The sequence below is a fragment of the Eschrichtius robustus genome, chromosome 4 (assembly GCF_028021215.1).
Source record: "Eschrichtius robustus isolate mEscRob2 chromosome 4, mEscRob2.pri, whole genome shotgun sequence".
In the NCBI taxonomy this organism is placed as follows: domain Eukaryota; kingdom Metazoa; phylum Chordata; class Mammalia; order Artiodactyla; family Eschrichtiidae; genus Eschrichtius; species Eschrichtius robustus.
In genome coordinates, this window is record NC_090827.1 from 38,132,543 (window position 1) to 38,148,674 (window position 16,132).

Consider the following 16,132-nt stretch of genomic DNA (forward strand, 5'->3'; position numbering starts at 1 on the left):
AAGTATATGACTTTCTCCACTAGCAGGCTTTGCAGTCTTGTTGTGGAAATAAAACACAAACATGAAAATGTTGGAAAATAGAATCACAAGTTGTGGTAAAAAGTAGCCTTTGCTATAGAAAGCCAAGGAGGATATGAGATAAAGTCAGGGAGAAATTGTATGAGGGGGATTGAACTGTTCATGGAGGATAAATGGGTTCCATGGGGAAGAAAAAGAGGACAGAGGGCATTTCAGGTGGGTGGACAGGGGTCTAGTAGAACACAGCATGGGCACCATGCATTTGGGGAACTGGAAAAAAAGATGGACCTCATTAGAGCAACATCTAAGGTAAGTCTCATGATAGGAAGCGGGATTGGGTACATAAGAAGCCACATTTTGGAGGGCCCAAAGATCTAGAAGAAATCTGAAAGTGTCATTAGGATGCTATTGGTCCTTCCCAGGCAGGAAACAGAACAGATAAAACTGTAACGCTTATATTTGCTGGCTCTGTGACATTGGGCAAATTGCTTAATCTCTCTGAACTTCTATTTCTTCAGAAAATGTATATAATAATACCTGCACTTTTCTGTACAAATACCAACTTAATTTTGAGTCTTAAAATTTTTTAATGAAATGTATATAATAATACATCAAAGGGATGACCTAATGCATGTGCAGTGTCTAATAGAACCCAACTCATAGTTTAGTCAGAAAATGTTGATATATATTAATTCAAAGAGTAAAACTAGGACTGCGGGTAAGTTTTCAGTTTCAACAGACAAGTATATAAGTACGATGAACCACACCAAAAGTTAATGTGAGTTGTTGATGGAGCCTGGAAATCTGCCCTGTATGATGACCATACAACAAGCATCATTCTTCATCGGCAACTCTTTTCAGCTAGAGGACTGATTTTTTTTGAGCGTCAGCTCCCTATCTGTAAATTGGACATAGTAATATATGAATCAGTGTTATTATGAGAATCAAAGGAATTAATGTGCATACACATACTTTATAAAAATCTAACGTTATACGAATGGTAGCTATTATCTTCTATTATAATTTAACAGGAAAATTATCTTGAGACACTTTAGTATGTATGACATCATCCAGGCATGAATGTTTCAAGTACTCCAGATGTGAAACATATTAAGCAATTATTATGGCTCATTTCTGCAATGAAGATAACTAATTGGAATAGATTTGTGAAAAACAGTGTTTTAAAATGTTGACTTTGCACTAGCACCACGATTGAGCCTATTTAAGCTATGAGTGGCAACTGCTCTGAAAATAATTGAAGCGGGTTTGGGAGCAGTAATAAGATGGCTGCTGCTTCACATTTTCACAGCATTTTTTGAAGTTTTTAAAGAGCATTTCCACGTCCTTTTGGTATTTGATTCCTCCAAACACCCTGTGAGATAAGCTGGACAGGCATTACCCTTATTATACAGGTGTTTAAGAGATTGACTCAACCAAATGGAGATTAGAACCCAAGACTTGGTCCCCATGCAATAGACATTCCCTCGTGTCTCACTCAAAGCTAGAGCAGGTTCTAACAGCAGGAGAGCAAGCCCGGCTGGAAGGCCTTCAAGTGGGATGGCAAGGGAGCTAGCTCAGAGTGAAAGAAAGACCTGCCAACCTGTCCAATATCCAGTATGGCTTTTGGTCTTGCTTCTTGTGTGGTTTTCTCGAATTTCTCTTCATTATACCAACAATACCTTTTATCAGTTAGGGATTGTGTTTGGATGCTGGTAGCAGAAAACCCAAAATGACAGGGAGTAGACCAAGTCGGGGTTTATCTTTCTCCCATGGCAAGAAGTTCAGATGTCATTGGCTCAGTGGTCAAGGGACTCAGAAGCCAGGGTTCTGCACTGACCTTTCCGTTTTTATTGGAAGACAGCCGCTATAGCTCTACCATTATATCTTCTATCCAGGCAGCAAGAAAGGGAAGAACACAGATCATATTAGTGTGTGTGCGCCAAAGGAGTATACCCCACTTTTTTTTTTGGCCACGCCCCGCGGCATGTGGGATCTTAGTTCCCCGACCAGGGATTGAACCCGTGCCCCATGCACTGGAAGATCAGAGTCTTAACCACTGGACCACCAGGGAAGTCCTATCCCCCACTTTTAAGTAGCTTTTCCAGAAACTCCACACAACGATTTCTACTTAATGTAATTGGTAAGAACTATGCAGATGAGGAGGCCAGGCTCTCGTGCTGCCATGACAAGATCAAGGATCTGACTGATAGTAATAAGGAAAACAGAAGAATGGATATTGATTAACCAAATATCAGACTGTCATGGCAACGTATTTTTTTCTAAGTTTTTTTTTTTTTTATAAATTTATTTATTTATTTATATTTATTTTTGGCTGTGTTGGGTCTTCGTTTCTGTGCGAGGGCTTTCTCCAGTTGCGGCGAGCGGGGGCCACTCTTCATCGCGGTGCGCGGGCCTCTCACTGTCACGGCCTCTCCCGTTGCGGAGCACAGGCTCCAGACGCGTCAGGCTCAGTAGTTGTGGCTCACGGGCTTAGTTGCTCCGCGGCATGTGGGATCTTCCCAGACTAGGGCTCGAACCCGTGTCCCCTGCATTGGCAGGCAGATTCTTAACCACTGTGCCACCAGGGAAGCCCATGGCAACGTATTACTATTACCTTTTAAAAAGTTATCCTCTTTGAGGATGTGCACAGGGGATATAACCTCTCCCCAGTACCCTCCTTTTCTATTTTTCTGGGCACACTGTCTTTCTGTGTACACAAAATTGGCCCTTTAAAATGATCCCCCATTCCTGTAGATTAATAAATAAAGGAATCCTTTATTTCTCTCAATCACCGTTCAGTTTATACACTCTCTGAAGCCATAGCCCAGCTAACTAGCCAGCTAACTCTGAAAGATTAAAGAACTCCCAGTTCTTGGGACTACAGCCACAATTTGTGACAACTGCCCTGAAATCTTTATAAATGGCTCTATTAATCATGTGGGTTTACTGTAGGCTTCCCATACTTAACGCTATATGCTTCGGGTTGAACCAGCATTACCCTTCCAAACCCTGTTTTCAATCAGTTTTATTTTGACATTAAGTGATTCCAGTTACAGACAAGTTGCATTTTACGTTCCCAGTTGGGCTTCCAAACGCATGCCCTGTAATACTCAAGTACAATGCACACAAATGACTGGTTGCAGATAATTCTTAGCCTATGGTTTTGCTGATCCTATGCAGACCCCAAAGCATGTAAACCTGCCATTGGAGTCAAGCCAGGGTCAACATGTCCCAGTTTTTCTAATCGTCATTGCTGATAATCCTTTACCCTCATCCCTCTATTTGCAAACAATATATCCTTGGAAACTACATGTCCGTGTCATTAATGAAAGAATTTTAAAAGCAAAAAAAATCCCAATGCCAGGTTTCTCCAAGATCAAGAAATGGAGAAAACACGTTGTTCTTCCTTTTTCTTTATGTTTCCTACTCCTGTTTTGTTTTCCAAATATCTTTTTAGACTCGTCCTTTTTTTCTTTCCCCCATACTGCACGGCTTGCGGGATCTTAGTTCCCCAACCAGGGATTGAACCCAGCCCTCGGCAGTGAAAGCACACAATCCTAACCGCTGGACCACCAGGGAATTCCCCAGATTTGTCCATTCTTTATCACGCTAGGGTCAGTCACCTTGACTGCCATGCTGTCATTAATGCTGGAGAATTAACTGCTATTGAGACTTTTAACTAACCCTCACCCCACATATTCAACATACACACACACACAGACCCAGCCACACTGTTGGCTCAAGCCCAGCCAGTCCTTCACCTCTGCCCACCATCAAACCTCTGTCTTGGCCCTGATGACCAGCCTGACACCAACATCCTTCCTGGCAGCTGCCCCAAAAGAATCACTAGCAACTCCTTGCTTAGAAATTGGACTCCAAATGTTTTCTTCTTTTTTTTTTTTTCCTGGCCACACTGTGCTGCATGAAGGATCTTAGTTCCCCGACCAGGGATGGAACCCGTGCCCCCTGCAGTGGAAGCACGGAGTCCTAAACACTGGATCTCCAGGGAATTCCCTGGACTCCAAATCTTGAAGAGGTGGAGGCATGGTGAGGGGCAGGCTGCTCTGGCATTTCTTCGAGCTACTCTTCCCCAATTTACTACTTCCTTTTGTGTACCTCTTTCCTCTAGTAGGAAAACACTAAACTTATTGTCTTTTTTTTTTTTTTTTTTTTTTTCTCACTTTCCTTTAGCGTCGAGAAGTGGCAAAAACAGTTTTCTGTTTGGTCGTAATTTTCGCTCTGTGCTGGTTCCCTCTTCATTTAAGCCGTATTTTGAAGAAAACCGTGTATGATGAAATGGACACGAACCGATGTGAATTACTTAGGTATGATCCTCTGTACTCAGGAGGAAATTTGAGTTTCTCTGATTTCATATTTATCAGACTTTTACAAAACCACCTACTCTACATTCTCAATAGCCCTGAAAATTAACACTGCAAAGTTGATTGTTTTTCTTTAGCTGACATAGCCCATAACTGATCTCAAAAATTTGTGCAAGCCGTATCAGTAATTCTGCTGCTCCCCTCTTGGGGCTGTGCATTATAGTTTGGGTTAACCAAGTGCTGGGTATATGTGTAAATGTTCTGCAGAACTGAAATTACCATTTAAACAAAGACTTTAAACAAAAAATTCTGACTGCCACCTATAAGAAATGGCTTCTGGGCAAGAAAAATGCTTATTCTAGAGATAAATGCTAGTTAGCAGATTTGAAAACATGTTCTAATTTATCTCCTCTATTTTCTTTTGCTCTAGTTTCTTGCTGCTCATGGATTACATTGGTATTAACTTGGCAACCATGAATTCATGTATAAACCCAATAGCTCTATATTTTGTGAGCAAGAAATTTAAAAATTGTTTCCAGGTAAGACGTTTTGCAAGCATTTTTTAAGAACAACCAAATGAGTATATTAAGTAACCAACAGGCATGGTTCATTCCAGTTGTAAATATCACTCTCATTAGCTGTACTTTTCAGTAGAGAAGTGAAAAATCACATTTTGTTACCCAGAAAGAGGGTCAAATTGTCAGCATAACAGAAAAGCAATATCTATTCAGACAACAACATATTCAGAGGTTAAAGCGAAAAGAACTAACTTAATAACATGCCAATTTAGTATACTGCTTTAAAAAGAAATACTCCAACTTGAGCTCCAGGCCAACAGAATAGATAAAACTTATTCATGCCTCACATGATCTCAACAAAACGTAAACTCATTGTTAAGAAATCTCTTGCTAAATGCTATTTAATAGTACACTTAATAATAGCCTTTTCAAGGAAAGTAAATGTTTATGGCTCTGGAAATCTGAACTAATGTAATTTAATTGGAAATCAGTTTCCTTCCATTCTTCAAAGCTCCTTGTAGCTAAGCCAACCCATGTCCTCCCGAAGCTCCAAGCACTTCTTATTGAGGTGTCATTTTTCCAGTTCCTAGAATGATTTTAGCATAGAGTTAATGCTAACTGGATTCTGTTATCTTTGGCCAGGATGTTTAACTTCAGTTTATGGTACGTATTAGAAAGAGTAGGATAGAGTTCAAGGGTGCACGATCTGGAAGCCAACAGTCTTGATTTAGATAACAGCTCTGCACTAGCTAACTGTCTTATCAGTTCCAAGTGGTACCCCTCCTGCTTCCTCAGTTTGCTCATCTGTAAAGTCAGATGCTCACTGTATCTGTCTCATAAGGTGCAATGCAGTGGGTTGATATATGTTAAGCGCTTGAGACAACAGAGAGTGCTTAGTATGAGTTTCTTATTATTAGGGATAGAAGAGAGGAAAAAACACAAGCGACTGCCCTTGTGGAACTTAAAATCTAGAAGGAAACAGACAAATATTTTTAAAAAATCATAGAAATCGATGAAACCTGGTGTGGAAGTTCTTGTTGCCACACTTTTGAAGTCTACTGGGTCATGTTTACAAGTCATGAAATGCCCTAAGAAAGATTCTGCCCTAAGAAAGATTGACTAAAATGCAGGTCATTAACAAATACATGATGTGATCTGGAGTTAATATCAGTTGCTAATTAGTTTACATATTAACTAGAGGGGAAGGGAAAAAATCAAGGTGCAAACTCTCAGACATTAAACACAGTTTTGACTGATCTTCATAAAAAGGCAGCATACCCAGGGGAAAGAGCCCAATAGAGAGAGTCCTGGGTTCTAAGTTCAGTTCTGCCTCTTATTATCCTCTCTAAGCCTCCCTGTTCTCATTCATAAAATGAGGAAAATAGCACCTACCCCCAAAAGTTGTTAAGAGCATCAGATGAGGTGGCCAATGCAGAGAGCCAAGTAGGTGGTACACACTGAAGAAATGCCAGGCCTGAGACTTCCCTGGTGGTCCAGTGGCTAAGGCTCCACACTCCCAATGCAGGGGGCCTGGGTTCGACCCCTGGTCGGGGAGCTAGTTCCTACATGCTGCAACTGAAAGATCCTGTGTGCCGCAACTAAGACCCAGCACAACCAAATAAATAGATTTTTTTAAAAATAATAATAATTTTAAAAAACACTTTAAAAAAAAAAAATGAAATGCCAGGACCCTCCCAGCCCTTTCCACCCATGCCCACCCAAATCATTGAACACTCTCCCTCCACCAACACTGCCTTCCCTTCCTCTTTGACTTGGTGAATAAATTAAAACAAGAAACAAGGGATCTGTTGCTTTGCACTAGAATAAACTGCTTAACTTCTCCCTAGAAGTTACAAACTCTCTACCCTACATTACTAGTAAGGCTCACACTCTGTCCTCAAATGCCTACAGACATTCACCCCTTGTTGGTAGGCCTCCAGGTTCTGCAGGGAATAGGTTGGTGGCCTCATCTCTTTTTTTTTTTTTTTTTAATTATTTTTGGCTGCGTTGGGTCTTCATTGCTGAGCGCGGGCTTTCTCTAGTTGCGGTGAGCGGGAGCTGCTCTTCTTTGCGGTGCGCGGGCTTCTCGTTGCAGTGACCTCTCTCGTTGTGGAGCACGGGCTCTAGGTACACGGGCTTCAGTAGTTGTGGCTCGCGGGCTCTAGGGCGCAGGCTCAGTAGTTGTGGCGCATGGGCTTAGTTGCTCCGCGGCATGTGGGACCTTCCCGGACCAGGGCTCGAACCCGTGTCCCCTGCATTGGCAAGTGGATTCTTAACCACTGCGCCACCAGGGAAGCCCTGGTGGCCTTGTCTTAATTCGAGTCTATTCCTTCTCCCAGTCTTGCCTCTGCTGCTGCTGTTACCAGTCCAAGAGTCTGATGACCTCAGTCCCCATGAATGGAACAAGCATCCAATGGAAGAACCATGAACAAAACAACCATAACACAGAGAGGAGCAGCCATAAGGACAGTATAAACTAAACATCTTAAGGAACATTCATCAATATACTTCAAATCCTATTGGAGAAAAAAAAAAAAAAAAATCAACACAGCAACTGCATCTCCAGAAATCTCTTCTTCCATCCTTCTCCCATGACTCAGTACCACCCCCTGGAAAAATGTTTTCCAAAACATTGAAGGGTTGACTGGTTTATACCCACAAATTCAACGAATCTTACTTTGATTTATCTAATTTACATAGTCTGCATGTTATATTCAGCCCTAAAAAATGGTGGGAGTTGGTGGGGGAAAGGAGATTGTTCAGTTAAACCAGAAGGATATATACTATCCTTCTGCATGAAAATAGAGTTTTCGAGTACGTGGCTAGCTTTCGTGGCGGTTCTGTAGAATGTTCCGTAAGAACTGGTCACCATGAAAAGCTTAGAAATTATAACAAGGTTTTCTATTTTTTTAAAGTAATTTTGTTTTTTTGGCCAAACACGGTATGGGTTTAAGTCTCCTTTATTTGAAATGTCATTCAGTGCCAGTATTTTTTAACTGCATAGTTGCCTATACAAATGATGATTTGAGCTTATTTACACATATTTTGCCCCCCAAAAAGAAGAAGACATAAAATGGACTTCAGGTGAGCAATTAGGTTAATGTTTCTCACGTCACTGGCTTATTTTTAAAACATAAATTCTCAAGCTGCAAGAGCTTACAAGAACTTAAAGCACAGACCGATATCCACATATGGCAGTTTAATAGCTGCTATTCAAACAATTTTTAAGAATCTATATTTTCTTTTTTAATGGTGTTTCATTACAGGAGACCTTGTGCATATTTTTATGTTAAATTTAAAAATAATGCTTGAATGAAATAGTTCTATTTTTCATAAGCCCAATTTTTTTAATGGAAGCATGTTATGTAAAATCAATACCATATACTAAAATTTAAATGTATGTGTCATTTAACTATGCCCAAGACTTTCAGTGCAATGCACAGAAGTCCACAGCACAGCCAGGAGAAAAGGACTGAGTATTTTCAGAAGATTTGGAAATTTTCATTGAGGTTTATTTTTGGTTTTAGTAACATGTATACGTGTGTATATGTATGCAAATGTACATACATATATACGTATACATGTATACAAGTCACCTCATAGTCTCTTGATTGCTTTTAAAATGTTAACTGGCAGTAAGACTTATTTGGTCATTCCCTTTTTCATATAGGAATATAGGAAACATAATTTCAAAGAGGCCAGCTGAGTTTATCATGTCAGTGAAATATAATTGCCACCATGAACTTAAGGTTCTCTGGATTTCCAGGATGCACCTAAACACCTCCCTCAACCCAACTCCTCACATAGTCACCATTTCAAAAGGCCCACAGTGATTTCTGCTGGGCATTTTCCACGATGTTTACAGACTGTGAGTACAGCAGAAAATCTTTTACTGTGTGTATATAAACATATATATATATATATATATATATATATATATATATATATATATATATATATATATATAAACAACCATACAGTTCTTTTAGCCAATTTTTCTGTGATTGTCTCTATGGAATGCACTCGTGGGTGTGGTATTTGCACGTGGTGGGACGGTTGTATGGACTTCACGTAATCTAATACTAATGCCCAGCAGTTGTGCCAAAGCACACACTCTAAGTGGAATCTAGGTAGATGTTCCTCTCGACCACCAGCCTCAGTCAGTTTTAATCTATCTGTGTTCATAAATCTTGTGACAGTGTTACCATTACAAATGGAACGTGGCAGGCAGCATGAAAAAGGACGAGCCATGGGTAGACAATGGGGTTTTGGTTCGTTGGTTGGTTGGTTAGAAAAAAGCAGTATTGGGGGTTATATTTTTTTCCTGTGCTGGAGCAAAAGTCATTAACATTTGAAGTATTATATTGTCCCAATTCCCAACTCAACGTGGTGATGAGACTGACAAGTGGGCAGATGTTTCTATCAGACTTCGCCAGAAAGATTGCTGATAATAAATTAGCTCAGCTGATCCTTTGGGCTGTATTTTAGCACAGTCATGTATAAAATGATATCAGGTTCCAGTCATCCAATTGCAGGGCTCCTTTACGTGTTAGCAGTCAAATTCTATTAGCCCACTGGTGTGTCACATGCAGTGATATATCCCTATAATGTAAGCCATATGTTCACACCATTTTGTTTAGACAGTTGTCTTTTTTTAAAGATGCTTTGTCTCTTGCATATTAAAAATGCATTTTACAAGTTCAAAAAGTCATAGATTTCTGAATAACCACACAGGCTTCCATGTGCATTTTGTTTATGGACCAGTAAGTGACCGTGGTTGACTAGTAGGAATATTTCCAATTTCTACCTTTATCACATCTTTTCAAGTAAATCTGTAGAAATGAGCCAGAAGCCAAGGCCCTGCACTGGCAGTGGCCCATAAATATAAAATAAAAGTTTACAGAAGCCTTGCAGGTGTCTCTTCATTTGTATATAGTTCTACGTAGGAAATGTTTGTTACACAATACCTATTGCAAACCTCTCCCTAGTAATAGCCAGGTGAGCAGTTTTACTTTCAAACAGATGCTTCCTAACTGTACTCTACTCTCAACCAACTTTGTTGTATTGAACACTTAACTCTCCCATTCATTCCTTCCTTCATCTTTCCTGTAAATTTTACTGAGCATCTACTATGCACCAGGAGTTCTTCTAGGTATTGGGGATATAGCAGGGAACAAAACAGGCAAAATGCCTGCTCTCATGGAGCTTGCGTTCTAGAAGAAGGAGTTGGACAATAAACCATTAGGATCAGTAAACAATATGTCAGGTGGATACCTGGAGGAAAGACTCGTCTACATACAACTGCTTATTTGACATTTCCAACTGGATGACTAATAGACTATATCTGAAACTAAGGTCCTTATATCCTTCTAACCTGTGCTGCTGTAATATTCCTCTGCTCATGTATCAGTCAAGGTTCTCCAGAGAAACAGAACCAATAGGATAGATAGATGAATAGACAGATAGATACATACATACGTACATAGAAGATTCTTTGTGAGAATTGGCTCACATGATTATGGAGGCTGAGATATGTATGCCATGCTGTGCCATCTACAAGCTAGAGAACCAGGAAAGCCAGGAATATAATTCAGTCCAAATCCTAAAGCCTGAAGAACAAGAGAGCCGATGGTATAACTCCCAGTCTGAGGTCAAAAGCCTGAGAACCGTGAACAGCTGGTGGTGTAAGTCCCAGGGTCCAAAGGCCGGAGAACCAGGAGCACCAGTGTCCACAGGCAGGAGAAGATGGATGTCCCAGCCCAAGAAAAGACAGGAAATTCATTCTTCCTCCTCCTTTTGTTCTTTTCAGGCCGTCTACTGATGGGTGATGCCTGCCCATGCTGGTGAGAGCAGATCTGCTTTAATCAGTCTCCTGATTCAAATGCTAATCTCTTCCAGAAACACCCTCACAGACACACCCAGAAAGAATGTATTCCTAGCTATCTGTCCCTTAGCCCAGCCAAGTTACACAGAAGATGAACCATCACAGCCCATCTTTTGAGGTGTCAGGACAAAAGCCTTGAAGTCCTGTCCCACTTCTTTCTCTCACAGCTTATACCCAACTCCTCAATAAATTGTGACAGGCGCATCCTCAGACTATCTCCAGAATCTGACTCTCCCTCTCCCTCCCTCTTTCTCTCCCTCTCTCTCTCCCCCCCCCCCCCGCCACACACACACACCCCTCACCTCCCTTTTCTGAGCCACCATCATCTCTTGCCAGGATAACTGCAATTAGACCCTACATGCCTACTTGTTTCCAGCCTTGGAAACACCATACTCTAACTGGAGCCTCTCTCTCAACCCCTGTAAGTGGTCTAAAGGTGTTCACATTTCCAAGCTAGGCTGATCAGCAACCCCTGGGGAGTTTTCTACTAACAACTAAAGTAAGAAAGAGCCCTTTCTCACTGTTGCAAGCCTGGGAGGGCGGGCATTGTGAAGAAAGTCAGTCTAGAGTGTAACAGAGATGAAAAAGCACATTTAAGCCCCTGGGTCTAGTTTGCCCTGATGCTTTTCCGTGGCTTGAGTAAGCCAACGAACACATTTACCTTTGTGCCCATGCTAGTTAAATTTGGCTTTCTGTTGCTTACAATCACATGGTCTAAGAACATCTCATCTAAGTTATTTTTATTTATCTCTTCTTATTGCTGTTGTTTAAATTAATAGACTATGTTTTTTAGAGTAGTCTTAGGTTTACAAAAAAAAATTGATTGGAAAGTCCAGAGAGTTCCCATATGCCCTCTTTTCCCTGCTTCCTCATACACAGTCCCCCCTATTCTCTACCCCTTGTTATTAGTGTGGTATATTTGATGAACCGATATTGATATGATATTATTAACTAAAGTCCATAGTCTACATTAGGGTTCGCTCCTTGTGTTGTACATTCAATGGGTTTTGACAAATGGAGAGTGACAGTTAATCTACCATTATAGTATCATTCAGAATAGTTTCACTGCCCTAAAAATCCCCTGTGCTCCACCTTCCCTTCCCTCCTCCCCTCCCTCTTGATTTATCTTTTCACTCAACACAGATGTAGCAACAGCATATTACCCTGTGCTAGTTGCTGGGAATGTGAAACCGGATGTATAAATAAATACATGCACTGAAGTGCTTAGTGGTGAATCTGTAGCCATCAGCATCGGGGACAGTAATAGCACAAAGGCAAAAGCAGTCAAAATTCTTTAAACTTCAGCGAGTGACATCAATGAGTACAGTGTGAGGGCTCTTGCTTCTACAGTTCTTATTTTAGCCAAATAAACATGTCACTGCTGAGACAATGGCATTACAATAAGCAATATAGCATTGTCTCTACATTAGCATTGTCTCTACATTATTTTAGCCAAATAAACATGTCACTGCTGAGACAATGGCATTACAATAAGCAATATAGCATTGTCTCTACATTAGGAGATTTTAAAAGTCTGTAAATACACGTTATTCACCATCCAAAAATAAACCCACCCAGGAAATTTTAAATTATTACAGTAGTGAAACAAATTGGAGATTAAGTCCAAGAAACAGCCAAGACACATGTGAATCTTTCACTAGTCTATTACCTCTATTGTTATTTTTAGTAGTATTGTTAGTCCATGAGAGTGTATTAAACACTATACATGTGTAGAGTGAAGAAAATTCAGTCAGTCTTCCAAAACCTTTCTAAGCCTGAAATTCTGATTCCTTTGTCTATAACATAACCTAGCACAGTACTGTACTTATTGATTTTTCTCCATACTTCAAACAAGCAAAGTTAAATCAAGGTACAAGTCTACCACATGCAGTTGATCTTTTCTGAAATTCCAATGGAGTCTTCACATTGAAAAATCCCAGTGTTTCTTAATAATCCTACATTAGAGAAGCTTCTGTCACACTCTTCTCTAAGTAGTAACAAAGAAAAACCAGCATCTATATTTGGTCAGCACTGATACTTCTACATTTTTGTTTCTAAAACTGAAAGGAGACAGGCCACAGCTCTTAGAATCAGGGAATAATCAAGAACTGAAAATAACATTGTAACTGCAAAGCCAGCTTTCCCCATGAAGCATGCTAACAGAGTTCACTTTTGATCTGATGAAGCCAGAAGTCCTAATATCTCATGGTTTCCCAAGATTTTAGCATCAATAATATTCAGCTGATTCTGTGTTTCTTCCTGGGAGGTAATAAATTAGGAACAGCAATGCCACCCTAGATAGAATCAGAAGAGTCATGAATCTTCTTAAGGGAATGTAGAGAATTCCACAGATTTTTCCTTTTTGGTCCTAATCCACAGTCTCCTTACCTAATTTATGTACATGGAACTGATCATCTTTTATTTGAATTTGATTCCATGACAGTGGATGCAACTGTGTGCTTGGTGTTGTGTGACAGATTTGTCCCAGATGGGAGAGAGTAACGGATGCTGGCCAGACTATGCAGTATCACATGATCAGCCAAACCGCAGGCCCCAGGCACCTACAAGGCACAGCTTGTCTCCCTCCATTTACACAAGTTTTTACAGAATAAGCCATTTCTCCATGACCTATACCTCTCTATTTCTCTCAGAGTATGACAATTGGGATTCACTACAATTAAATTCTTGTCTTTTTAAAGTATCCTGAAATGAGAAAATCTACTAAACGTGATCAAGTAAGGGGAACATATGTGCCTTTTTAGGCTTTTCAGGGCAAACATTCGCACATAATGAAAATTTGATCTCCCAGGTCCAGTCTTTTCTCTATTTTAGGCAACCCAATGGGGTTAGGCCTGGATCACTCACTTTCAATCAAGACCCTGTTGGGAGGGATGGAATTCTGCTGACCAGCTTAGGCCAAGAAGGGATAACTCCTGGAGCTGAAGTCGGGGCAGGATGAGGGGAGTAACTTCCCAAAGGAAAACCCATGTGGCCTTAGTAAGGGGAAAAGAGGGACTTCCCTGGTGGTGCAGTGGTTAAGAATCCACCTGCCAATGCAGGGGACACGAGTTCGAGCCCTGGTCCGGGAAGATCCCACATGCCGCGGAGCAACTAAGCCCGTGCGCCACAACTACTGAGCCTGTGCTCTAGAGTCCACGAGCCACAACTACTGAAGCCCCCGTGCCTAGAGCCCGTACTGCACTACAAGAGAAGCCACCGCAATGAGAAGCCCGCGCACCGCAACAAAGAGCAGCCCCCGCTCGCCACAACTAGAGAAAGCCCGCGCGCAGCAACGAAGACCCAACACAGCCAAAAATTAGTTAATTAATTAATTAATTAATTTTGAAAAAGGGGGAAAGGAGAACAGCTGCACCACTTCTTTTCTCCATCTTTAAGGATACTGTTCATATACCCTGCTCCTCCTTATTTTCTGCTGCTTTTTCACATTTTTAGCTCAGTTAATTCCTTGATTTTTATTCTTTTCTTTAAAAATAATTTTTGCTCTTCCAATTATAAAAATAATGTATAAAATAGATGTAGGATATATTTAAAGTCCTTGCAGAACAAAACAATAATTAATGAATGATCCATATATGCAAGGGGAGAAATCCCTCTACATGGGGCATTTTATATATATATAATGTCTTACACTTCAATATCTTACATTTAATTTATCCAGTTCTTTGCTACCACAACCAAGCTGCACTGACTGTACATCTTTTTACAAGTCTCCATGGAGACGTGTGTGATTTCTTTAGGAAAATTAAAGAGAAACAGGATTGCAGCTGAATCATACATCCTGCCAGATTGTCTCCACAATGGCCCCACCAGTCCTGGATTGATCCATTATTAAAAGATTTCAGGGCTCTGGGTGCCTTGAAATTGCTCCTCTTTACACGGGCGCCATCACACTGGAGGGGGACATACCTTTAGGTCTCTGTAGCAGATACTGTTGGAGCCCTGACCAGATTCTCTTGGATCCTTTATACCAGCTCTGTTCACCCATCCCCACCTTCAGTGTTTTTGCTACTATTTGCTCCTGTAACTTTCAGTGGCCTGCCTTTGGACACTGGAGCCCTCTAGCCTGAAGGAGAAGAAGAGGAGCCTGGGAATTTTATATCCACCTCGATCACCACCCATGACCTGTGGCCAAGGACTTACCAGTGTGTGAGTGCAAAAGCCCAGCTCTTGTGTCTCCTCCGGTGGGGTAAAGAGCAAGCACCTCCGGAGAGCAGCCTCACCTGAAACCTCACCCTAAGAAAGGTGAGGAAGCTTATTCCCTTTCCCCAGCCTGCCTCTTCTACTCCCTCACTGGTTTCTTTGGGGGTTGTGCCTTAACAAACCACTGACACCCAAATCCCTGGCTCAAGGTGTCCTTCTGGAAGAACCTGACCAAAGACAGCACACATTTCTATCTCACTGCTGAACTTAAATGGCAAATTGCAGACACTGAACATGTCAGGTTCTTTAGCAAACTAAGTGGCGTCTGGTATTTGAAACCACTCTTTCAGTTTTTCTCTGTCTGGGGCCGCTGAGTGTGTATGAGAGCTCTCTGCTAGCTGGCAATCCAGACTTCCTCAGCCTCAGTCCCATTTTCTGTGAAGCCCCAATTGACCACTTTAGGAACTCCATTTCAGGCTCTTTGGAGCATGGCTGTGAAGTTATTCTGTGTATCCAAACATTCCTCATATCAGAATTTCACTGCTATTGCCCTTAGAAGAACGTGCCTCTCCCAAGTGGCCGCCAAATGAAGGTTTAGGTCATTTACGAAGCTGGAAATCAATGAGACGGGTAACAAGATTAGTCAGCTGTGGGTTGGGAAGTCCAGGTCACAAGCACAGGCCACTCTTTCAAAGGGTTTGCCCGTGAGAGTACTAAGAGCTAAGATGACAGCATGAGGAAGGCAGGGCCAAAGGAAAGGTTTTTATCTCTTCAAGAGAAAGACAACCTCAGCATTTTTAGAACAGTAGAATTAGCCCCGTGATAGGAAGAGATCACAGATGGATGAAAAAAAGAAGATAACTGATGGATCAAGGTCCCAGAGGAGGTGCAAACGGCAGCCTTGGAAAGGAAGAAGGATTCTTCCTCACTGACTAATCAACAACATCTGTTTCTTCAGGCATGTGATTTCCTATGAGTTTCTATTCATGAATGTCCTTTGCCCATATTAAGAACAAGAAAAGGCCTGCTTGTACTATAGGTAGAAGAGTGTCCCTTTTAAATCGTACCTTACAGGAACATCCTGGAAAGATACCCACCCAAGTGCACTGTCTGAATGAACTCTTCAGCTAGGTCAGCTCCTCGCTAGATGGAGTCAGGGAAGACCGACCTATAGCTAGAGTCAGACCATCTCATCCACACTCCAGGCTGTCCATAGATGCCAGTGGAAA

At 41.2% G+C, this 16,132-nt stretch overlaps 1 protein-coding gene across 3 annotated transcripts in view; it reads left to right on the forward strand.

Moving 5' to 3' along the window:
• The window catches only part of EDNRA (endothelin receptor type A), a 68,269-nt gene extending 53,425 nt beyond the window's left edge, over positions 1–14,844 (forward strand). The window contains exons 6-8 of one of the 3 annotated variants that reach the window (XM_068542589.1): positions 4,210–4,343; positions 4,771–4,879; positions 14,795–14,844. In XM_068542589.1, coding sequence (XP_068398690.1) covers positions 4,210–4,343; positions 4,771–4,879; positions 14,795–14,830 — 279 coding nt within the window. In that variant the 3' untranslated portion in view covers positions 14,831–14,844. Of the gene's footprint in view, positions 1–4,209; positions 4,344–4,770; positions 4,880–7,197; positions 9,761–10,667; positions 10,885–14,794 lie in introns of those variants that run through there. The other 2 variants (XM_068542590.1, XM_068542588.1) reach the window with 2 other exon arrangements.
• The last annotated feature ends 1,288 nt before the right edge of the window (positions 14,845–16,132 follow it).